We start from the raw sequence: 26912 nt of genomic DNA on the forward strand, positions 1-26912 counted from the left end.
ATTCATCAAGCATCTATGATGTATAAAGCATTATTCTAAGCATTAGGGCTGATGCACAAAGCTTACAGACGAGTTGGACAGAAGAAACTAGTACATAAATTAGAATGCAAGGCATAATAAAGCAGTTAAAAGCCACATGATAAAGCACATTCAAGGAAGAGGTGAGAAGTTCCAGTAAGTCATCGGTGAATATGCCTTCTCTGACGATAACAAAATAAATACTGGATATGAATATAGATTCTTATTTACTACTACAGCCCTCCAAATGTCTAGAATTTTGCAGAAGCAAATATGCCTTAGGGTTCATCCAAGAGATTTACTTACTCAGAGACTACGTCTTTATTATAATCATTTCTTGCATGGCTTTGAAGTTGGTGCCCTACGGATCTAAGTATAGGGAAGTTCCAGGAATGCATTAGAACCCTAAGGAAAGGCTGTCGTTGTGACTAATTAATGTCCCCAGGTTTGGGAATGGCAGCCCATCTTTTGACAATAATGTAAATTTTGAGCTACATCTAGAAAACCTTGTACCCTGGTGCCAAGAAGGACAGTTAGGCTATGTGTGGATGGGGCTTCATCAGCTCTTGTGATTAACTTTTCACAATAAGGGAGATGGTAATCTCTCCTTTGTAAAGTCCAGGAAGTGCCTGCAAGCCCTTCCAACTTCTGCATAATTTAACCTCCGCCCACTCTAGGAAAATGGACAAATTCATAGCCCAGATCTCTACCCACTGTGGCCTCCTTGACAACCAAATTCTGAAAAAGCAAACCTCCCTGCTTGATTACTTGCTGGAATAATGAAACCCATCTTGGCCCCTGCTTGATGATTTCCTTCGGAAAAGGAGAATAGCCACTTTCAAAAAACCATACAATTTGACCTTTACAAAAGCCAAAGGTTTTTGCTCACCAAGGTCATTCATTTGAGCCTATAATTTGTAAATGAAAGGAACCAAGGGACTATTCCTCTAAAAGCTTTTTGGATGAGTTGGAATCGCCCTTTGGCATTAAGTCGTCTGTTCAAGACCCATTTAAGGACCCGTTTCACATGGTCTTGGAACCATGGGTAGTGCGCAAAAGCAATAAGAGTAGCAAAGCTACCACTTTTGGAGTATTTGCTAGGTACAAGCCCAGTCTATACAATACAAATATTCTGTTTTCATCTTCACACCAACCCTAGAGGTAGACGCTATTGTTTCTCCCATTTTACAGATGAAGATCCTGAGACACAGAAATGTGAAGCAAATTGACCTCCTCCTCCTCCTTCTCCATCATCATCATTACCACCACCATCATCTAGTGCTTACTATGTGCCACTGCCTATACTCACTTCTTTGTATTTATTTTTTTAACTCATTTCATCTTCGTGACAACTCCATGGAGTCAGTACTACAAATTGACCAAAGGAGGTTTACTCCAAATTTCCTTTGTCACGGCAGCCAGGAGCATGCAGAAGCAGATAACAGAACTCTCTGTAGCCACATATGATTTAGCACTGTTAGTGGAGCTGGTAAGGGAAAAATTATAAACAAGCAAAGTTTGACTTCTGAGTCAAAGTTTGACTCCAAAGTTTGGCCTCACTACCACCTCTCCCCTCAATTCTGTGCCTCTTCCTCCCAATGAGTACCTCCCTCACCCACTCCACAGGTACACTGTACATTGGTGATGTCCGGAAATGCCCAGTGCCTGCCACTCCACCACCATCCTCCTGGTTGTACCACTGTTAAGAGCCCCCAGTGCCCTAGACCTCATTTAACTCTATACCTACATCAAAACTGATCTTCCCTGTGGCCTCTCCCTTCACACCTTGCTCCACGGTAAGATAATGTGCTCTCTTAGGTCAAATTAGAAAGGTAGTATCTAGAGAGAGCAGAAGCAAGAAGAACTACAATCTTGTAGCCTGTGGAACAAAAACCACATTCACAGAAAGATAGATAAGATGAAAAGGCAGAGGGCTATGTACAAGATGAAGGAACAAGATAAAATCACAGAAAAACAACTAAATGAAATGGAGATAGGCAACCTTCCAGAAAAAGAATTCAGAATAATGATAGTGAAGATGATCCAGGACCTCGGAAAAAGAATGGAGGCAAAGATCGAGAAGATGCAAGAAATGTTTAACAAAGATCTAGAAGAATTAAAGAACAAACTAACAGACATGAACAATACAATAACTGCAATGAAAAATATACTAGAAGGAATCAAGTGAAGAATAACTGAGGGAGAAGAACGGATAAGTGACCTGGAAGACAGAATGGTGGAATTCACTGCTGTGGAACAGACTAAAGAAAAAAGAATGAAAAGAAATGAAGACAGCCTAAGAGACCTCTGAGACAACATTAAATGCAACAACATTCACATTATAGGGGTCCCAGAAGGAGAAGAGAGAGAGAAAGGACCAGAGAAAATGTTCAAAGAGATTATAGTCGAAAAATTCCCTAACGTGGGAAAGGAAATAACCACCCAAGTCCAGGAAGTGCAGAGAGTCCCATACAGGATAAACCCAAGGAGAAACATGCCGAGACACATAGCAATCAAATTGGCAAAAATTAAAGACAAAAATTATTGAAAGTAGCAAGGGAAAAACAACAAATAACATACAAGGGAACTCCTATAAGGTTAACAGCTGATTTCTCAGCAGAAACTCTACAAGCCAGAAGGGAATGGCATGATATACTTAAAGTGATGAAAGGGAAGAACCTACAACCAAGATTACTCTACCCAGCAAGGATCTCATTCAGATTCAACGGAGAAATCAAAAGCTTTACACACAAGCAAAAGCTAAGAGAATTCAGTGCCACCAAACCAGATCTACAACAAATGCTAAAGGAACTTCTCTAAGTGGGAAATACAAGACAAGAAAAGGACCTACAAAAACAAACCCAAAACAATTAAGAAAATGGTAATAGGAACATACATATAGAAAATTACCTTAAACGTGAATGGATAAATGCTCCAACCAAAAGACACAGTCTTGCTGAATGGATACAAAAACAAGACCCATATCTATGCTGTCTACAAGAGACCCAATTCAGACCTAGGGACACATACAGACTGAAAGTGAGGGGATGGAAAAAGATATTCCATGTAAATGGAAATCAAAACAAAGCTGGAGTAGAAATACTCATATCAGATAAAATAGACTTTAAAGTAAAGAATATTACAAGAGACAAGGACGGACACTACATAATGATCAAGGGATCAATCCAAGAAGAAGATACAATAATTATAAATATATATGCACCCAACATAGGAGCACCAATACATAAGGCAACTGCTAACAGCTCTAAAAGAGGAAATTGACAGTAACACAATAATAGTGGGGGACTTTAATACCTCACATCAATGGACAGATCATCCAAACAGAAAATTAATAAGGAAACACAAGCTTTAAAGAACAAAATAGACCAGTTAGATTTAATTGATATTTATAAGACATTCCATCCAAAAACAGCAGATTACACTTTCTTCTCAAGTGCGCATGGAACATTCTCCAGGATAGATCACACCTTGGGTCACAAATCAAGCCTCAGTAAATTTAAGAAAATTGAAATCATATCAAGTATCTTTTCTGACCACAATGCTATGAGATTAGAAATCAATTACAGGGAAAAAAACGTAAAAATCACAAACACATGGAGGCTAAACAATACGTTACTAACTAACCAAGAGATCACTGAAGAAATCAAAGAGGAAATCAAAAAATACCTAGAGAAAAATGACAATGAAAACACGACGATCCAAAACCTATGGGATGCAGCAAAAGTACTTCTAAGAGGGAAGTTTATAGCTATACAAGCCTACTCAAGAAACAAACAAAATCTCAAATAAACAATCTAACGTTACACCTAAAGGAACTAGAGAAAGAAGAACAAACAAAACCCAAAGTTAGCAGAAGGAAAGAAATCATAAAGATCAGAGCAGAAGTAAATGAAATAGAAACAAAGAAAACAATAGCAAAGATCAATAAAACTAAAAGCTGGTTCTTTGAGAAGATAAACAAAATTGATAAACCATTAGCCAGACTCATCAAGAAAAAGAGGGAGAGGACTCAAATCAATAAAATTAGAAATGAAAAAGGACAAGTTACAACAGACACCACAGAAATACAAAGCATCCTAAGAGACTACTACAAGCAACTCTATGCCAATAAAATGGACAATCTGGAAGAAATGGACAAATTCTTAGAAAGGTATAACCTTCCAAGACTGAACCAGGAAGAAATAGAAAATATGAACAGACCAATCCCAAGTAATGAAATTGAAACTGTGATTAAAAATCTTCCAACAGAAGAAGTCCAGGACCAGATGGCTTCACAGCTGAATTCTATCAAACATTTAGAGAAGAGCTGACACCCATCCTTCTCAAACTCTTCCAAAAAATTGCAGAGGAAGGAACACTCCCAAACTCATTCTATGAGGCCACCATCACCCTGATACCAAAACCAGACAAAGATACTACAAAAAAAGAAAATTACAAACCAATATCACTGATGAACATTAATGCAAAAATCCTCAACAAAATACTAGCAAACAGAATGTAACAACACATTAAAAGGATCATAGGGCTTCCCTGGTGGCGCAGTGGTTGAGAATCTGCCTGCCGATGCAGGGGACACGGGTTCGAGCCCTGGTCTGGGAGGATCCCACATTGCCGCGGAGCAACTAGGCCTGTGAGCCACAACTACTGAGCCTGCGCATCTGGAGCCTGTGCTCCGCAACAAGAGAGGCCGCAATGGTGAGAGGCCCGCGCACCGTGATGAAGAGTGGCCCCCGCTCGCCACAACTGGAGAAAGCCCTCGCACAGAAACGAAGACCCAACACAGCCAAAAATAAATAAATAAATAAATAAATTTAAAAAAAAAAAAGATCATACACCATGATCAAGTGGGATTTATCCCAGGAATGCAAGGATTCTTCAATATACGCAAATCAATCAATGTGATACACCATATTAACAAATTGAAGAAGAAAAACCATTTGATCATCTCAATAGATGCAGAAAAAGCTTTTGACAAAATTCAACACCCATTTATGATAAAAACTCTGTAGAAAGTGGGCATAGAGGGAACCTACCTCAACATAATAAAGGCCATATATGACAAACCCACAGCAAACATCATTCTCACTGGTGAAAAACTGAAAGCATTTCCTCTAAGATCAGGAACAAGACGAGGATGTACACTCTCACCACTGTTATTCAACATAGTTTTGGAAGTCCTAGCCACAGCAATCAGAGAAGAAAAAGAAATAAAAGGAATACAAATTGCAAAAGAAGAAGTAAAACTGTCACTGTCTGCAGATGACATGATACTATACATAGAGAATCCTAAAGATGCCACCAGATAACTACTAAAGCTAATCAATGAATCTGGTAAAGTTGCAGGATATTAAAAATAAAAATTTATGCACAGAAATCTCTTGCATTCCTATTCACTAATGATGAAAAATCTGAAAGGGAAATTAAGGAAACACTCCTATTTACCATTGCAACAAAAAGAATAAAATATCTAGGAATAAACCTACCTAAGGAGACAAAAGACCTGTATGCAGAAAACTATAAGACACTGATGAAAGAAATTAAAGATGATACCAACAGATGGAGAGATATACCATGTTCTTGGATTGGAAGAATAAATATTGTGAAAATGACTATACTACCCAAAGCAATCTACAGATTCAATGTAATCCCTATCAAATTACCAGTGGCATTTTTTACAGAACTAGAACAAAAAAATCTTAAAATTTGTATGGAGACACATAAGACCCCGAATAGCCAAAGCAGGCTTGAGGGAAAAAAATGGAGCTGGAGGAATCAGACTCCTTGACTTCAGACTATACTACAAAGCTACAGTATCAAGACAATATGGTACTGGCACAAAAACAGAAATATAGATCAATGGAACAGGATAGAAAGCCTAGAGATAAACCCACACACCTATGGTCAACTCATCTATAACAAAGGAGGCAAGGATATACAATGGAGAAAGGACAGTCTCTTCAATAAGTGGTGCTGGGAAAACTGGACAGCTACATGAAACAGAATAACATTAGAACACTCCCTAACACCATACACAAAAATAAACTCAGAATGGGTTAGAGGTCTAAATGTAAGACTGGGCAGTGTAAAACTCTTAGAGGAAACATAGGAAGAACACTCTTTGACATAAATCACAGCAAGATTTTTTTTTTTTTACAGCAAGATATTTTTTGATCCACCTCCTAGAGTAATGGAAATAAAAACAAAAATAAACATATGGGACCTAATGAAACTTAAAGGCTTTTGCACAGCAAAGGAAACCATAAACAAGACGAAAAGACAACCCTCAGAATGGGAGAAAATATTTGCAAATGAATCATCGGGCAAAGGATTAATCACCAAAATATATAAACAGCCCATGCAGCTCAATATTATAAAAAACAAACAACTCAATCCACAAATGGGTAGAAGACCTAAATAGACGTTTCTCCAAAGAAGACATACAATAAACAAATGGGACCTAATGAAACTTAAAGGCTTTTGCACAGCAAAGGAAGCCATAAACAAGATGAAAAGACAACCCGCAGAATGGGAGAAAATATTTGCAAATGAATAATCGGACAAAGGATTAATCTCCAAAATACATAAACAGCTCATGCAGCTCAATATTAAAAAAACAAACAACTCAATCCAAAAATGGGCAGAAGACCTAAACAGACGTTTCTCCAAAGAAGACATACAGATGGCCAAGAAGCACATGAAAAGCTGCTCAACATCACTAATTACTAGAGAAATGCAAATCAAAACTACAATGAGATATCACCTCACACCAGTTAGAATGGGCATCATCAGAAAATCTACAAACGACAAATGCTGGAGAAGGTGTGGAGAAAAGGGAACCCTCTTGCACTGTTGGTGGGAATGTAAATTGATACAGCCACTATGGAGAACAGTATGGAGGTTCCTTAAAAAACTAAAAATAGAATTACCAGATGACCCAGCAATCCCACTACTGGGCATATACCCAGAGAAACCCATAATTCAAAAAGACACATGCACCCCAATGTTCATTGCAGCACTGTTTACAATAGCCAGATCATGGAAGCAACCTAAATGCCCATCAACAGACGAATGGATAAAGAAGTTGTGGTACATATATACAATGGAATATTACTCAGCCATAAAAGGAACGAAATTGGGTCATTTGTAGAGACGTGGATGCATCTAGAGAGTGTCATACAGAGTGAAGTAAGTCAGAAAGAGAAAAACAAATATCGTATATTAACGTATATATGTGGAACCTAGAAAATGGTACAGATGAACCAGTTTGCAGAGCAAAAATTGAGACACAGAAGTAGAGAAAAAAACGTATGGACACCAAGGGGGGAAAGCGGCAGGGAGTGGTGGTGGTGGTGGGATGAATTGGGAGATTGGGATTGGCATGTATATACTGATGTGTATAAAATGGATGACTAATAAGAAAATAAATAACTAAATAAGCATTTAAAAAAATAAAATAAGAAGTCTACAAATAACAAATGCTGGAGAGGGTGTGGAGAAAAGGGAACCAAAAAAACCAAAAAAAAAAAGTAGTATCTAGTAATGGTCTAACAATAGACGAGAGTTCCCTTTCTTCCCAGCCTTATCAATGCTTGTATTGTCTGGTTTAAAAAATATTTGGCCATCAGGTGGGTTCTTAATGGCATATCATTATAATTTTAATTTGCATCTTCCAGATTACTAATAAGGTTGAGTATCTTCTCATGTTTGTTAGTTATTTCTCCCCTTTTGTATAGCTCTTATTCAAATCTCTTGCCTATTTTTCTACAGAGTTGTTTATCTTTTTGTTTCTCGATTCATAGGGATTCTTTGTGAACTCTGGATTCTACTATTCTGCAAATAGTTTCTCCTCACACCATTTATTGAATTCCCACTGATCTGCAGTGCTCCTTTGGTCATATAACAAGTGTCCAAATATGTATGTGTTTGTCTCTGGGCTCCCTATCCTATGCCAATACCAGACTGTCTTAATTATTTGCGCTTTTGCAATTTTCTTTATAGTATGTTTGTTCTTCATTGTTTTAATTTCTGCTCTTTACTATTTCATTCCTTCTGCTTTACTTTGCTGTTCTTTATCTCCCATCTTAAGATGGCTACTTAGCTTTAACAATTTTCACTCTTTCTTATTCTATAAACACTTAGTTCTGTACATTACCCACTAAGTACTGCTTTGTCTATAGCCTCAAGTTCTGATAATGATGATTACTTTCACTATCATTAGTTCAAAATATTTTCTCTTTTTCACTATAGTAACTTTTTTGATCCATGGGTTATTTAGAATAATTTACTAATTTTCACAATTATTTGGAATCAATTTGTCCTTTTTGAGGCTTGCTTTTAATCAGTGCTAGGGCAGGTACAGAGCACCTAGGGTTACTTTGACCACTATTAGAAGACTCTAACATTCTTCTTATTATTGGCCCCTTTGGAGCACTCTGTCCAATGCTCCATGTATTAGCAGGTCTTTCCCCTCTGCTTAAACATAAATTATTCCCAACCCCAGGGGACAGACTCTCTCTCTTTCTCTCCAAGTCTCCTCTTTCTTTCTATATTTTGCCCTGAAAATTTTAACTGTCTTGGCCTCCCTAAATTCTAAACTGTTTCCTCAATTCAGCAAGGTCACTGCCTGGCTCTGTTTGAGCCCCTCTGTTCTGTGGCCTGGAAGTCCTCCCTGGACAGTGAACTGGGCAAGTACAGGGCCCACCTCCTTTGTTTCCCTTCTCTCAAAAGTTACTTTCCTCTGTTGTCCATTGCCTGGTATCCAAAACCCCTTTTTTTCTAATATTCTGTTTGGTTTTCTAGTTATTTAAGGCTGGAGGATAAATCCAGGTCCTGTTTTTCCAACATGGCCAGAAGCAGAAATTGGTCAATCCTGATCATTTCTTTTTTTTTTTTTTTTTGCTTAATTTATTTTATCTCCTTAAACATCTTAATTTCCTTAAACACGTTAATCCACTTTTTGTTGTTTATCTGTAACCTATGTTTGAATATCTCTTTCTGCCATCTGTTGTTTCTGCTGGGTCTTTCTCATGATGCCTTGTTTCTTTGTGTGTTTATTTTTGCCCAGGGGAGACTCATTTTCGTTGGCATTTTAGTTGTGAGAATTCTTTGAGACCTTTTATAAAGATGGTTTACTTTAGCATTTGTATTTATTTCTACTTGGTGCCTGGGATTACTACCAGTTGAGGATACTCGAAATAATATTCTCAGCTTGAAACATTTTGGGCCACCCAGGTATTGAGAATTAATTAAGACTGCAAACCTACATTAATTCAGCCTTTGGTTTCAAATTCTCAGGATAATTTCTTTCTTCTTTTCTCAGTGCCATATTTCAAGACAAATTTCTTGTGTATGTGAGGGGGCAGTTGTTGTTGAGGGGGATTTTCCTATTAAAATCTTCATGTTGGGCAGACTTTGGGCTTTGTCTCCTATTTTCCATGCCCTTTGAAGCCGTGTAAAATGAAGCTTGAATATCACTTGGTTCGGCAAATGTCTTCAGGGTAAAAGCAAACTTCAGTGTTCTGCTTACTTCTCTTGAGTTCCCAACTTCATATATACTTTTTTGCCTAAAAATTTCTTACTCTTTTACAAGTTCAGCAATGCATTTAGTAAGATTTGTGAAAATATCTTATCCATAATGTTTAACTGTATTTGATAAGAAGATCTTTTCAGGTACCTAGACTACCATATTGCTTTTTTGCTACTTTTCTGTATTTTTCTGTTACACATCTCTCCCTGTTCTAAATTATAAGTAATGGAACCACATAATTTACTATCCAAACTGAGACACTTTTGAGAGTGAAAAAGGGGTAACCAATACTATTAATTATCTAAAATTATATTAGTGGACCTATAAAATAGTTCTACTCGAAAATCACCCTCAAAAATACAATATTTTCTTATAAAAAATTTCATGTGCACCAAAGTAAAAAAATTAAAATTTTCTTTCTATTGTTTATCAAGACATTAAAATAAGCAGAATAATTGTTCTTGATACCGCTTTCTGTATTTTAGTCACCTTCACCAAGTCTATGTCTAATGTCATGTCAATGCTATTTTTCTTAAGACTGTTTTTTTCTAGTATTATCTTAGAGCCACAGCATTTTTCTTCAGTTATCTAACTGCCTACCCATATATTTATGTATATATGTTTGTTAACATATAAAACTATCTATGTATTTTGATAACTGCAGCTTCTATTTCCCTTGACAGAATATCACAGGCTGGTACAAAATTATTAAGAATTTATTTAACAACAACCAACTATAAATTCGTTTCAGTAAAATAAGTTTCTCAATTCAGTAAGAATATTCTGTGTTCAAGTTTCAGAAGATCTTCCTCCAAATCAATTTTGGAGCATAATTATAGAATTTTAAAATTTAATCTTTTATATTGTTTGTTTCCTGCTGTCTGATACTCGTTTAGTTCCTCCCTTGCTTTTGCAGGGATGTATTTCATGTCCTCCCCGTTTGCAAGTTTTATTTTATTTAATAATTGCAACTTTTTACAGGCTTCAGAGGCTGAGATCTCTGTGTTTCAATTGTTGAACACTTGATTATGGATTTATGACTTTATCTTGAATAAAGTGCAATCAAATTTAGAAGATCTGTCTCTAAAACTCCTATACTTTTTTGTAGGACACTTAGGTAGATTCATAAAGTATGTTTTGAAGTTAAAAACTGTCTAATGTCAGCAATTTCATATCATTTAAGCTAGTTCTTTAAAGTCGCAAACATTTCTCAAATCCAGTTGATGACAGGCAGCAAGAGAACTGCTTACTCTCTGATGAAGTCGGTTTTTATTTAACATAAGCTTTATCACAACATTTTTGTAGTTCAGTTACTCCAACTCTACATGTGTAAATTTTGCTAATTTTGACAATTATGGTTTGTATTTCTCTGGTTATAAGTAGAACTGTCTTTGAGCACAGTTACGAATTATGTGTGTGCAATAACCCGTCAGTTGCCTTTCAGCACAAGTCTCTCCATTCGGTAGGAACGTTATGTCTTAAAATGTGAACTCTGTTCACTGCATGTATCAAACACATTGCAAGATGGGACCATGGAAGTAAAGAGTGAAGCTCTGCCCAACTCTTCCCATCTCATTTTTTAAAGTCCTAATAATAATACTTTGTTTTAAAAAAAAAAAAGAAAAATCCAGGAGAAAATAAACCAGACAGATGCAGGATAATAGGCATAAACTGCGACTCTTCTGGGCAAACCAGGACCTATGTCCAGCCTAATTACAGCCCTACAGACCAGGGGACATGTCTCATTTGTGTTTGCAATTCCAGGGCCAGCAGAGGGCCTCCCTGTATCCTAGGTTCTTTTTTTTTTTTGGCCGTGCTGCGTGGAAGTGCGGAGTCTTCACCACTGGGCCGCCAGGGAAGTCCCTATCCTATGTTCTTAATACATGCTTGTTGGGTAAACTACCCAAAATAGCATATTTGTTTGCCTAAGACTTTCTGTGTATTAGTGCAAAGGAATGAGGATGGGCAGTTTCTTTGTAACAAGACCCTCCAAAATCCCACCACACAGGGAGCTGCTTCCTCTGCTGAGACTTAACTGCAAGCAGATGACCCCTTATTGCTATTTTGGAACATCTTTTCTACAAGCCAAATGTATTGAACTCTGCAAGCTGGCTTTTTCAGTTCTTTTAACTCATACACCCTGTGAAACCTAACGTGTTTTTGCTTTTGAGACCTTCATGCTGTGTGGTATCAATCTAAGAAGAGCCCTGGGGTCGTAACACAGACACAATTAGCAGACTGACCTGGCTTGACTTGGCCAGAGTCTTGACTGAAATGAAGGGCATATCAGTGGTTCTGACTGTTCCTCTTTGGGGGACGTTGTTGTACACATTTCTCAAGACAGGCCTGACAGTGACCTTGGTGTGAATGTCTCTTCTATGATCTACCCTTGATGACTGTGAGCTGTGCATGCCTGAGTAGGCCATGGCTTGTGTTCTAGAACACTTAGAGGGGCCGGAAGAGTCTCTCTTGCTGTACATCGGTGAGACTGTGAGTCTTGTACTGAGCACTTGACACCCGTTCTAATCCAAGGCAGTGTCACCTACCTTGGTTTTATTCTGACCATAGCTCCTATGAGGTAAAAAAAAAAAGTAATGCTTTGGAAGTTATGGAGGTAGGAAGCTGGGAGAGACTTCTTTTGATGGAGAAGTACCCACTAGATAGTTATTTAAATATTTATAGAAGGCAGCTCTCTGCTGCGCACCGTGTTAGACATGATCTCTGCCCATCTTATGCAGTTCTCCAAAAAAGCAGGCATCATTAGCGGCATTTGGACCATCCATCTAACCTAACCCACCAGGAGCCTTTCATAGCACTTTGGGAAAGCACTGAGATGTTTTGAAAATTAAAAAAGTGAGGTCAGGGGGCAAAGAAGTGTCACAGGAAGTTGTGATTGATTCCTAATTTGCAAGCCTCTTGTCACCGGCAGGACTTTGAGAAAGTGCCCAGTCAGAGATCTTGCAGGGGTGACAGGGAATAGACTGAACTCAAACCACATTTATCCCATGTAAGGAATGAATAGCTATTTGTGATTGAACTTACCAACTTAAAAGATGCAGAATTTGTGCTGCAGTAGCCTTTTTTTTTAAACAAAATAAGTATCACTAGAAAACTCAAATGTTTCTTAATTCTTTTTCAAAAAATGCATAATTCTTTCATGTTTTTCATGTCATTCCCCAATAAGATTTCATGTATGAATTATGGCCTCTGTGTAACATCTTTTCTCAGACTTGGACCAGTAATGGAAACCATTCTTAAACTTAATTTCCTTTTAATTCCTTCCAATTACTAGGCACTGGTCTTTGTGCCAAGAGCCAATCCAGTTGGTACATTTTGTGAAGAGTGTGGAATCATGTTTCTTTAAACCACATGTGATACCCAGAAGGCATTCTAACAGAGTTACCCTCATCAACGTCCTTAGAGTAGGTTATTCTTGATTTCAAAAGTTTATCCCCAGGCAGTCCATGGCACATGTGCTTAACAATAGTCTTTTAGGTTTTCCCCATCTGCTGACTGGTTAGTGGCCTGCAAGTAACAAGGACCGTATTGGATAAGTATCTTAAGCACAAAATAGCGTAAGAAATCTTTGGTAACTCTTATCGGCAGGCTTATCATAGGAACACCAAATATTGGAAGGCTTTTGAACCACAGATGCCAAAGAAAAATGTTAGTTAAAATCTAAGACTGATAAAGCGTTACCAAAAAATGAAATGGTACTTTTGTACATCAAAGGACACTATCAAGAGGTTGAAAAACAACCCACAGGATGGGAGAAAATATTTGCAAATCATATATCTAATTTAGGATTAATATCCAGAATATATAAAGAATTCCTACAGTTCAACAACAAAAATCCAATTCAATTCAAAAACGGGCAAGAGACTTGAATAGATATTTCTCCAAAGAAGGTATTACAAATGGCCAATAAACGCATGAAAAGTTGCTCTACATCATTAGTCAATAGAGAAGTGCAAATAAAACCACAATGAAATAGCACTTCACATCTGTTAGAAAGGCTGTTATCAAAAAATGGAATATCAGTATTGGCAAGGACGTGGAGAAATTGGAACTTTTATGCATTGCTGGGGGAAATGTAAAATGGTACAGCCACTGTGGAAAACAGTTTGACAGTTCCTCAAAAAGTTGAACATAGAATTGCCATGTTATCCAGCACTTCCACTCCCATTTCCATAGACAAGAGTTAAGTAAAGGTCATTCCAGGCTGAAACCTGGGATGAGCACAGAAGCAGGAGAGGCACAAAAGTCCACACTTGTTCAGGGAGTAATGACTAGAGTGGGATGGCTAGAGTCCACAGTGCAGAAAGGCACCTTAGGATATTCTGCAGCTTCTTCCTCATTAGGCTGCCCAACTCCGGGTTCAAAGCCACCAGTTTGTCTTTATTGTCATCTTTTATATGGTAAGGAGGAAGCCTCCTAGACTATCAGTCAATGAAGTAACAAATGGATCAGAACTATGGTCATGCCAGTGTGCAGCCCACAGGGTGAGCACCCAAGGGCTCTCATCTCGGTGAGTAATGGACTTTGTGGCAATGGTGCGTCACTCTTGCTCCTGGAACCACTTTCAGTATCCCCCACCTGAGACTTGGAAAGGCCACTGGTTAGGAGTAGGGAGCAAGTTTGGAAGCAGAGGGCACAAATGGCTCATCTTGACCTTGACAATCAGAATCTTGTTTTAAGCTCCATGCTGCTGCCTTCAAAGAAAAGCCACTGCACAGGAAGAGATATGAGCTTGAGATCACAGGAAGGACACATTTAATCATCTAATCCATCCTCCCAAGTACTGGTCTGAATCCTTCCCGACAGGGTGATATTCTGTACCACTGGCTTCACATAATAAGCCAGCTTCATGTCACCTCTCTCTCTACAGCATGTCACCTCTCATGTCACCTCTCTCTCTACAGCACAAGGGGTGCCCACTGATATGCAGTCTGATGAGCAGAGAGAGATTAGACTTCCCTTTCTTCTGTGTGCACAAGATCAGAATACAGTCAAGTGAATGCAAATGAAATGACTGCTAGGGCTCATATTTGCCTTTTCTCTGTTTATTTTATTTTGATAGAGAAAAAACATGGAATTGGCTAAATTGAACTCTGGAGACTGGAAATAGTCATGATTGTAATGCAGTGTAATCATCAAGCCCAGACTCCTTGTCTAATGTTACTTAACTTCTTTTTGGCCTTCCCAAGGAATGTGGTAGAAGAGGGGTTCATCTGGGTTTCCAGTGTTGGAAAATAAAAGCCCCATAATTCACCTAGTACCCTCATTGCTCTGTCATCTTAGTGTTTTGCTTAGGGAGTAGGTTAAAAAAGTAGATGAGACCCTTCCAGATGTTCCCCTGCCTTTTTTTGGTAAACACATTTCTTTTGAAAGAAGTCTAAATACATATGCAGATTTTTCAAAGCCCAGTTTCTGCACAGTTCTAATAACCCTGAAGGGTGATCACAGACTAAGCTATAGAAAGAGGCACCATCGAAATGACACATCAAACATAAGCTTCATGTAAGTTTCTTACCTGAAGTAAACATTAAAACTCATGAAAAAGCATAGGAATGTTCTAAAACTATAAGTTAATCACTAAGGCGATATAGGAGGCTTGGGGATGGTGTAGTGGGAAGGCAGTGGGAAAGATTTGAGTTCAGGTGCTAGGCAAAAATAGGATTTTATTATATCAAGAATTCCATTTGCAACTTTCATTTTCTTTCTTCTTGAGAATTCTTTGAGAATCCACGGAGAAGGAGGGGGTGAGCAGAAATCAGGGGAGAAGCTCTGGGTTACCATGACAACATGACTCTTGACTCCATCTCTGTCACCCATCAGTGCCTTTTGGATTACTGCAGAGATCTCTGACATTGGAATTAACACATGCTCCTAAACCTGAGGATGATTTAAAGCTGAAGAATAGCAAAGTTTCTAAATAGTACAATGAGCTCATCTTTACTCAAAAGATGTGTAATGCTCATAATGCAACATAATTGAGATATTTCCTTATCCCTCCCCCAGTAAAGCTGTCATAAACCACTCCAAAGGCTCTATAAAAAGTGACAAGGCTATAGAAATATCTGTTGCAGAACATTGGTAATTAATCATAATGGTTTGGGCCAAATAAATTTTTAAAAGGAAGTAAAACTTCAGATAATGTGTAAAATGTCAGAGTAGTATTTACATTCTAAATTGCAGTAACAATATAAACATTATTATTACTCCTAATCTCATCCTGCAGATGGATTAAAAAATGAGCATGTATCTGTACAGACCAGTCTTCAGAGTTCACTAAATGCTTAATGAACCATTAAGCACCCCTTTATAGTATCTCAAACTTCATTAGCATACTCAATTTTTGGTAGTCTGTTAATTCAGGGGAAACCTATGGACCTATTATTTTCTATTTGTCTATAAGGGCTACTGATTTGCCTTCTAAGTTATTGTTTTTGTTTTGTTTTGTTTTTCATCAAAGGGATGACATTCCTAGCTCTTGATTATGCTAAACTAAGTAAAATATAAGATCTTTCCCTTTCTGTCCCAGAGCTAATAAGTCATAAACATTGTTTGAATTACTGTGAAGAAAGATCAAAATAAAAAGAAAGATCAAAATAAAAGCATAGCTCTTGCCCTCAAGGACCTTGTTGAAAAGAGCTACCTGGAATTAACCAAACTGTGAGGTTTGAGGGCACAGTCCTTGGACTGCCAAGTCTGCCCAAGACTTCTGACACCAACTGCAAGGAGTTAGGGTCCAACTACAAAATTAGAGGAAGAATCCAGAGAAGACTACTCTCACTTCTGACACCAACTACAAGTTTAGAGGGTTCCCAAAATCACCTTCAGGTTTGATAATTCATTAGAAGGACTCAGAGACTCACTGAAAGTACTCACAGCTACATCTTATTATAGAGAAAGGATACAGATTAAAATCATCCAAAGGAAGAGATGCAGAGGGCAGAGTTTGGGAGGGTTCCAAACATGAAGCTTCCATTGTCTTCTCCTGTGGAGACAGAGTGTGTTACCCTCCCGTTGTCGATGTGTGACAATATACAGTGAGCTTTGGTGTGCAGAGTTTTTACTGGGGCTTCATTATGTAGATATGATTGATTGATTGATTTCCAACCTGGTTGAACTTGGTCTCTAGGTTGACTAATACCACATGACCCAAAGCCCCTGACCTAAATCACATAGTTGATCTTTCTGGCATGGCCACCCCCTACCCTAAGACTATTTGGTGTGGCCCTATGATCTGCTGTGGCCAGTCCCCACCCTATACAAAGATACCCCCAGCAGATACAATACAGATTACTTCCCAGAAGCTGAGGGCAAAGGCTAGAGCTCTTTGAGCAAGGCCATATTCTTGACTACACAGGAGTCAAGACAAGTCTGAGTGAAGAGGAAGTACTAAATTATGTGGTAGGTAGAGGGGGGCTTAGTGTGAGCTTGGATGACCAACCAAATATTTGTAGAGCAATGGAAGGAACATGGACTATTCCCAAGCAAGAGAACATTTAAGGAGGACATGATAAATGTCTTTCAAAATGTGAAGGGCCAGTGTGTGCAAAAGGATTATTCTTACCCTGTGTGCCCCTAGAAAACAGAGTTGAGTGTCTGTGGGTTAGAAGTATAAGGAAGATATAAGTTCAGTATAAGAAAGAGCTTTCTAATAATTGAGGCTATTCAAAAATATTACACAGGCTGCCTGGGAGATGGTAAGGTTTCAGTCATTAAGAATATTCTGGCCGAAAGCAGATCACCTGTAACAGTGGCAGTCCTGTTATTAGTAAATGCAGTGACCCCTAAGAATCCTTTCAACTCTAATACTCTATGGTTCTAAAAAATTATTTTTCTATTTTTTCTTTTATTCTTAATTAAGAATTTTTATTGAAGTATAAATGACATAACATTATATTAGTTTCAGGTGTACAACATAATGATTCAATATTTGTATATATTGCAAAATGATCACCATAATAATTCTAGTTAACATCTGCCACCATAAGTTTAAAAATGTTTTTTCTTGTGATAAGAACGTTTAATATTTACTCTCAGCAACTTTCAAATATGCAATACAGTATTATTACTAATTATAGTCACCGTGCCATACATTACATCCCCATAACTTATTTATTTTATAACTGGAAGTTTGTACCTATCTTTCAACCTTGTACCCTAGAATCAGTGGACTTTCTATATTGTGATTCTAATTACATGAATTATCTTTAAGATGTCTTATGTTATACCTGAGTGCTACAGCCTTCAAATGAATGTACGTTTTCCTGAGCAGAACTTAGATTTAGAACACCAAGAGTAATTCACATTCTAGTAACTGAGTGATTGACGACTAGACCAGGATGGAAATTTTTTCTTGCTCTAGATAAGAAGGAATGAATTGTTAAGCAAAAGAATAATATAAGAAAGTTTTCATGAAACACATTTAATGTATATAAGTGAACCCGTATTTTTTATTTTTTATTTTTTTTTATTTTTTTTAAACATCTTTATTGAAGTATAATTGCTTCACAGTGGTGTGTTAGTTTCTGCTTTATAACAAAGTGAATCAGCTACACATATACACACGTTCCCATATCTCCTCCCTCCCGCATCTCCCTCCCTCCCACCCTCCCCATCCCACCCCCCCAGGCGGTCACAAAGCACCGAGCTGATCTCCATGTGCTATGCGGCTGCTTCCCACTAGCTATCTATTTTACATTTGGTAGTGTATATATGTCCATGACACTCTCTCACCCTGAGTGAACCCATATTTTAGCCACTTCAATAATTGCAAATGTATCTCAAGTGAGATCAAAGCAGATTAGTTAGGATTTTAACTTGAAACCTTCTGTTAGCTATAAATTCAAGTTACATTATAAACTTCTTTTGAAATATTCTGAGTCTATTCACTGTTTACAGCTGGTCTTTCTCATGAAGTGAGCTGAATTAATGTGAATTTTATCTTATTCAGATAAACAGAACACTGATATCCAAGATCAAATGGATTCATGTAGCCCAAATTTCCTTAGATTTCATCTTCCTATGTGTACAGGGGTAAATGAGTAAAGTCGTAACTCAGATTTCCTTGGCCCCAACCCATCCCTATAGTTTAAACCCTCTAGTTTATGTAAACTGTCTTTCTATCCAGATCCTTTCCGATGTCCCTCAGGGAGCTCTCGTGAATGCTCATCATGTAGTCCTGCTGGGGGCAACTCCTGCTTCACCTAGAATAGAGGCCCCTGTTGGGCACCATCACCACTCTCCTGCCTCTCATTGGGTACAGCCACCAAAGTTGTCAAGCCACCATGGTGCCAGCCCTGAATAAACAGGATGGCATGGGGAGAACACATCTCTCCCATGTGCTACCCTGCATCAGAGGCGTCCCCAAATGGTGCTGTTTGTGCTAAGGGTTCTATAGTCTTTACTAAAGAGCTCCATGAGAGAACAGCTAGGTTAACCTTGACCCCTCTTAGGACCTCCACCAACAGGTGGTCTTCGGTTAGGTAAGGCGTGAACTCATACCAGGTAGCATATCAGTCAGATCACAAAGGCTGGTCCTTCGGCTGGCAGTGGGTGGTTCTCTGCAGGGTCCTCTTCTAAGCTGTCCTCTGATGAGTGGTCTCATCATCTCCCACCCTGCTGCATGCCAGTGCTGGCAGAGGCACCTCTAACACACGCGCCAGACGCAGGCAGCTATTTTCGCCAGTGCTTTATTCTGCAAGCCAGAGTCACTCTCATTGGAAGACCTGAGAACCATGCTTCTCTATCAAGGTTGCCAGGATTACGCACTCTCCTTCCCAGCGTCCCACAACACAGACCTGCTTGTGCCATTTGCAGTACAAATGGAGTAATATCTGAAACTGAGCCGAAAGCCCTTTAACTTCATGAACTCCTTTTGAAAATGCCATTAGGATAGCTTGGCCTGTACCAAGGTTTGGGCTGTTCTCTAGTACCAGAAAACAGAAAATTCATGTCCTAAAATGTTGGCATCCTTGAGGGGAACATTGCTGAGAAAAGGCCACTCGTGCAGAGCAGACAGCTTCCCAACCAAGAAGGCGTGTAAAGTCTTCTCCCAAATATGTGAATGTCTGTGAAGCAATCACGAACAGGGCACCACCAATCCCTTACAAATAAATAAACACAAGGGAAGTGATTTTTCCCTTGTGGATGTATGTATTTCAGTGTCACAACTCAATAGTGTCACAAGTAAACATACTTGCTTGGGACCTAGAAGACAGACAGAGGCATGAGAGTTTGCCCTCACCCAGGGGGCCTGGTGACTCAGTCTGCTCTCTGCACAATGCTCTTTCTCATGAAAGAGAAAGAACTGTACTGATGTTGCCCACCTTGGCCATGAGCACTGGGCCATAGATGCTGGTGTCTTGGGACCCTTGTCCCCAGACCTTGGGATGGTCTCCAGAGGACAATGGTGACCCTTCAGGCAACAGTCTAAAAGGATGTTCACAGACCAATAGGATGTGAATGGAAGGAGACAGGGTCAGTGGGAGAAAAGGTGTAGCGTAGCGAAAAACTAGGCCAAGTTCATGATTTTAGCCTACCTCTGGTCCTTCTTTTCCTTTCTGTTCTTTCTTCCTTTTCACTCTCCTCTCCCCTGGTGATCAGTGGGTGGATGCCGGGGCCTGGTGTTTGGGGGCTAAGGCTGGGAGATCAGAACTCTTAGAGCTGGCTCGATCCCTGGCAACTCTTGCCCAGCATCTCAAGCTCTCTGTTTGGGGCTCTACGATACAGTCTGGCAGTTTACAGGTAAAGTGGGTGGAAAATGGGATAGGTACTAGAATGCAATGTAGTTCCAGGGTCATATCCTTAACAATGTGAGTGATACCAACATTTTCTTGACATGTAAACGTTGGTTGTTATCTTGATCTGAATATCTGACACCTGTAAGAATTCAGTGTATGTGGTTTCCATTCTTGAATGCCAATGGTGCATTGCTTAAAAACAAACAAGCCCTGTCTCCCTTTTCTAAAAAAGAGCATGCTTGTGTGTATATGCCTGGGTGGACACACGTGTGTATGTTTATGATTTATACGTCTGCTGCCCACACGAATCCTTCTCTTGCAAATTGTTCTGGAGATTAATTAGTTTTCTAGATTAACTAAGCTCCTTTCCTTTCATTTTATTAAGAATTAACATAACTCATCTTGCTTTCTTCTGTGCCCTCATTGTGTTTGCATTAAAGGAGGCACATTTTTGACAACAGACGCATGTCTGTAAGTGGACATTTATGGTTCTCTCTCACAAGAAGCAGGCCTTGAGGAAGGGCCATCCCATGGTCCTGTAATTGGGTTGCCCCACTTGGTGATTCAGAGCTCACTACTTTTTTCTCCTTCAAAAGAACGTGGTCCGTAGATGCCTTTCTTCCTACTTCCGGAGTTCTTCAACTCGTTTCTGGGGAAGAAATATATTTAACAGCTCTCATGAAAGGAATGGCTTTTTTCTTATGAAATTACCTGGCCAACATTGCAAATGTGTGACTTTGGACATCTCATTTCACTGGCGGCCCTGTACCAGATTACCAGTTGAGAGAGTTTCCCAGCTCTCAGGGTCAGAGAACAAGGAGCTAGAGATTCCAGACTGTCCTTTCAGAAAGGAATTTAGAATTCTGTTGGGTGTCTTGGGGACCTCAAGCTCATACATCCCTGGATGCCTGCCACGTAGGAGAATCCTAGCCAAGGAGACGGAACCACACTATAACCATCAAGGTCTGGGTGTTCTCTAGCCGTCAGGGAGTTAACAGTGATGGTGGAGACACCCCGCAGCCTTGAGGGTCTTTCCTTACCATGTACTGTTTCAGATTTGTTCTTCTGTCCTTAGCTTTAATGGATGGTATGTGTGTTTACATATGTGTCTCCCTCACTGGATAGCGGGCTTCTTGAGGTCCTCTAGGCTCTCTGCCCTGCACATTCTCAGCGTCTGCAGGGTGGCTTCCTGATGGTCGGAACTCACCAAATGCTTCTTGAGTGAGCTACTGTGGACATTCACAAGTTAACAAGTTGAAGGAGGGTGACCAACCTCACAGCCCCCTTGAGAAGGACAGGCTCTGCATCACATAGGAAATGATTGGGGCAGCTGCTGATAGCTGTGTCCTGATGGTCAAGTGATTTCTAAAGCCAGCATTGGTTCCTCTGCCTGTTTCCATGCTGCTGACTTTAAAAACTCTCCCTTCGTGAAACATCTGAACTGAAAGAAAGACAACATAGACAACTATCAAATCAGAACAAGATTATTGAATAGTAAGGAAATTAAGACACACCTTTGTGCTCTGGTTGGTAACTCTTTGGCACTCTGTATAAAATGAAACCACCTTATGTCATTACTCTAGAGCACGGGTCAGTGGGCTTTTTCTGTAAGGGACCAGATAGAAAATATTTGTGGCTTTAAGGGGCCATATGGACTCTGTCACAACTACTCACCTCTGCTGTTGTAGCATGAAAGCAGCCAGAGACAATATGTTAAAAAAATTGGTGTGGCTGTGTCCCAATAAAACTTTATTTACAAATACAGGCAGTGGGCCAGATTTGGCCTACAGGCCTTAGTTTGTCAGCCCCTGTCCTAGCGTACTACATTCTCTTCCATGCTCTTGTAAAATTAATATTATTAATTAAAATTCACTCATTATGCCATTTTTTGGTGTCCTCTTGCTATGTCTAATAAAAGGTTGACTTATTTTAAAAAGTAAGACATTTTTCCAAAAGTCATTTTAAAAGGTGTGTACAGTTGGGGTGGGAGGGAGGTGGAATATGTGTGCATAGAACATGGCTGCCTGAAAGAATGGCATGGCTCTTCCCAGACCCCAGTTAGCTCTGCTCTGTCACCAGTGCTTTCCTCTCCCACCCAACCCATCTCTCCCACATGGCCCCCGATTCTAAATCCTTGTCCAGCCCGGCCCTGAGGCTCGGTGGCCGGCAGCTCTGCACCTGTGCTCTCCTCTTCCTCTAGCCTCAGTCTGCATGCAGAGTGCAAACTGAGTTTGTGCTGACCACTGCCCTAGAAACTCTTTTGAACCTTTTTTAGTTTCCTCCCAAAGACCCTGAGTTAAACCTACAGTTTTCAGCCTTTAGTACCCTGTCTGTTCTTTCACCTTCCCTCCCCAACTTAATTGTCTTTGTTCCAAGTTAAAGGATCATGAAGAGGTGGAAAAAACCAAAGCTTTATAGCCACCATCTTTCAGTCCCATAAGCTATGTTTTAGTGTCTAGAGAGGCCCACATGAAACAGTCTTGCTGGCAGTTTTACTGGCTTTCCAAAGGAGAGCTAAAATGCTGGTTGCCAAGCAACACACATGCCCTGGCTTCTTCCAACAATGTGGACTTAAAAAAATAAAATTGTCCTATGACTGACTCATGAATGGGCAATCATGTGGAAATACACAGGGCAAACAGTTTGATATAACAATGCTATATCTGTTTATTCTGTCTTTGGTATCTTTTCCTGAAGACTTTACAGGGTCACATGGAGAAATAAGTGGGGTGTGCCTTCAGCAGAGTGAAACTGATGAACAAAACTTATCATTAGGAACTTCATAGTACAGTCGGTCCTTGGAATCATTTGCAGATTCCATGTTGTGTATTATGTTCAAAATCCATACTTTTCTGTAGTTTGCAGACATGCTTAGTAGCAAAAACTTTGAGCCACCCAATGCACATGTTTCCAGCTGAAACTGGACAAGGCAACAGCCCTGCCTTCTTGTTTCACCTCTCTTCATGTAAACAAGGGTCCTTTTTGCAGTCTATTTAGTGACACAATTTTTTAGTATTTCTGTGCTTTTTTTGGTGATCTCACTGTTTAAAGTAGGCCCCTAGGTGTAGTGCTGCAGTGCTGTCTAGTGTTCTTTAGTGCAAGAAGGCTGTGATGTACCTTACAGAGAAAATATATGTGTTAGAGAAGTTTCATTTGCTGTTGGTGTGAGTTCGGTGTTAATGAATCAACAATATGGCACATCCAGAAAAAGGAAGAGGAAATTCACCGATGTATATCAGCCTGCTCTGGAAAGTACTCAGGTTACGTCTAAAGTGCATAATGAAGCTGTAGAAACAGGCTGTATTTGTGGATTCACAATATGACCAGTTTTTTTAAAAAAGCATAGTGGACAATACTATAAGGCTGAAAGCCCAAGAAATTTATGGTCATGTTACCCAGGGTCAGGGAAATGTTCAACCCGTCTCAGCTAGTGTTTTATTATATAGAAAGTATATATAATTCATTATTTATAAGAAATAGAAATTAAGGTGTCTTTAAATAGATATGCACATAAAACAAGATTATGTATTGATCCATTGATGAAATATTGTGACCAGAGGGTCTCAGGAACCTAAAACCATGTATTTCCCCTAGGAGCATGGCTCAGCATTCACTAATTCAGTGTTCATGGAGACTTAACAAAAATAACTATCATGAATAATAAGAATTAACCATATATGATCACAACTTAACCCTAATGGAATCTATCTTCCACTTCCCATATGGAAGACAAAGTCCTAAACTCATCCAGGTGCAGTGTCTCTGCTGAGAATGTGTGCCAGGAATGGGACTTGACTTCCCCATCTGGTCGTCAGCTCTGGTGGTATCCATGATATTACTGATAGACATTTTGAAGAAAGTTAAATGTTTAGAGCCAGGAGCTAGGGCTGGAGGTCTCTTCCTCCACACCCCACTTACCTTTCTGTCCAAGTCAGTTCAGGCTGCTGTAACAGAATACCATAGACTGAGGGGCTTAGGTAACAGTCATTTATTTCTCACAGTTCTGGAGGCTGGGAATCCAAGATTAAGGTGCTAGCAGATTTGTGTCTGGTGAGGGCCCACTTCCTGGCTCACAGGCAGCTGTCTTCTCACTGTGTCCTCACATGGCAGAAGGGACAAGGAAACTCTCCAGGGTCTTTTTTATAAGGGCACTAATTCCACTCATGTGGGCTCCACCCTCATGACCTAATCATCTCCCAAAGGTCCGACTTCCAGATACCATCACATGGGGCATTAGGTTTCAACATATGAATTTGGAGGACACATAAACATTCAGTCCATAGCACTCTCCTTCCATCACTTTTATCACTGATTATTTTGCTCGAAGGGAAACCCTGATATATTTTTAAATTGCCCTGGCACTGAGCCATAGTGATCCCAGTATCCCTGAACTGACACCTTAATTGGTCCCAGAAAACTATTGCTCTCACACCAGTCTTTCCTCCCTGAAGGCCTGATGCAGGTCACATGTGAAGTGGTTTCCTGTCTCCAAGGTCTAATCTCTGCTGACAGCGGCCTGCATGTCACACTGAGTCTCCTGAGCTGGACAGTCTCTCTCCAGAGAGCTGAGTTGGAGGGGTGGGGGGAAAAGGAGGGGATGTCTGGCTAACAGTCTGATGGGGACACAGGCGTGAGGACAAACCCCTCTCATCTGGCAAAATAAACTCAACACAGGGCGTGGGAAGCAAAGAGTCTCCCTCAGCCTTTGGGATCAGGGGAGTCTCCAGAGATGAAGTGACATTTGGCAGCAGGTAAGATGATGACGTAAGCAGAAGCCTCTTAAAAGCAAGGCAGGAAGAATGTTGGGACAAGTATAGGAATGGAAAAACATGAGCCATTCCTCCAGACCACTTTTTTTTTTTTTTTAACTTTGGGTTTATTTATTTATTTATTTATTTATTTATTTATTTATGGCTGTGTTGGGTCTTCATTTCTGTGCGAGGGCTTTCTCTAGTTGAGGCAAGTGGGGGCCACTCTTCATTGCGGTGTGCGGGCCTCTCACTGTCGTGGCCTCTCTTGTTGCGGAGCATAGGCTCCAGACGCGCAGGCTCAGTAATTGTGGCTCACGGGCCCAGCTGCTCCGCGGCATGTGGGATCTTCCCAGACCAGGGCTCGAACCCGTGTCCCCTGCATTGGCAGGCAGATTCTCAACCACTGCGCCACCAGGGAAGCCCCAGACCACTTTTTAAAGAGCCTAGAAACACCATCTGTAAACTCCTGGGCCTCATTATCACCCCTCAGGGCACTGGCCCCACGCAGCACCTGCAAAGTCCCCAGAGGAGTCCCTTCTAGAAAGTTCTGCTTTCTGTTGCTGATTGAGTGAGTGCTCGGGCCTATGTCTGTGTGTCCCCAGTAATAATCAGGAATATGAATACATTTTCCCTCATCACTACCATGTGCAGATAGGAGTTAAGAGACAATGGCAATAAAGTGGGTGCAACTCCTTGGCAAAAGAAACCTTGCATGTATTATAAACCCATAGATCTTCAATACAAGTTCATGGCTGGGGAAGTGCTCTTTGTTGTGAGGATTGCCTGGTGCAGAAACTTGCAAAGAAGGGCCGGGTGTGCAGCTAGCACGCCGAATCACCGATCACAGAGCTGTTCTCTCTCCATCCCTTCCTCTCATTTCTATTCCCAGGTCTCATTATGTGCAATGTCATATGCACACACGCAGACACAGGAATACCCCATCACAGCCAGGACGGTGATGCCAGGGGAGGTGTTTTGCATGAATTCCATCCTTGGGCTTGGAAGCACTTGCTCAGCTGTCAACTACAAATAGCCTCATGTAGAAGATGATGTTAATTAGTATGCCATTTAAAAAATGGGGAATAAAACCCCCACTGCCCACAACAAGCCATGTAGGGGCCTGAAGCCCTACCCTGACAGCCAAAGTGAAGCACGGCCCGCTAATGCAGCCTTAATTCACTTTGTTGGCAGAGAAAGCAAGCTCACCATGCTGCTGCGGGAGTCCCTGGGGAACGTGAACTGCCGCACTACCATGATCGCTCACATCTCGGCCGCCGCCGGGAACTACGCCGAAACTCTGTCCACCATCCAGATTGCCTCGAGAGTGTTGAGGATGAAGAAAAAGAAAACGAAGGTAAGGAGCTTGCAGGGGGTGCAGGTGGCTGAAGGAGCTTTCGTAGCCCTGCCCTGGAACTGAGTCAGAAAGAGCCAAATCAATATTTCTAATCCCCCAGCACCAGGGGCATGGTGAGCGTGGCCGGCTGCCGCTGGCCTGGCTCAGCACCCACCTCGGGGCAGGAACACTTTCTGGCCGATACAGAAGTCACTTCCCCCCCGCACAGCTGGTGCTTTCCTCGGTCATCCAGCCTGGACCCCTAACAGGGAGTACTTGGTCCACTTTAGATAGTTTAAATGGATTGCTACTATGAAAATTTTGAGAGAGACGGGAACTATTCATAGTTTATCTCTTGCCTACCTTGGTCCTTCAACTGACTGACCCCTCCTTGCTCAGGTGGCCCTACTTCCCCTGCATTTCCAGGAGGCATTTTCGGGCTGCTGGGTGTTGTCATGTTAATTCAATGGTTTCTGGTTGATGCTGAGTCTGCTAGAAACCACTGGGCT

General features: G+C 40.4%; 1 protein-coding gene across 1 annotated transcript in view; it reads left to right on the forward strand.

Annotated features, from left to right (window-relative positions):
• Nucleotides 1-26912, forward strand: part of KIF26B (kinesin family member 26B) — a 482699-nt gene that overhangs the window by 434132 nt on the left and 21655 nt on the right. The window contains exon 11 of the mRNA XM_036823698.1: nucleotides 26262-26424. Coding sequence (XP_036679593.1) covers nucleotides 26262-26424 — 163 coding nt within the window. The remainder of the gene's footprint in view (nucleotides 1-26261; nucleotides 26425-26912) is intronic.

The sequence above is a fragment of the Balaenoptera musculus genome, chromosome 1 (assembly GCF_009873245.2).
Source record: "Balaenoptera musculus isolate JJ_BM4_2016_0621 chromosome 1, mBalMus1.pri.v3, whole genome shotgun sequence".
Lineage (NCBI taxonomy): Eukaryota > Metazoa > Chordata > Mammalia > Artiodactyla > Balaenopteridae > Balaenoptera > Balaenoptera musculus.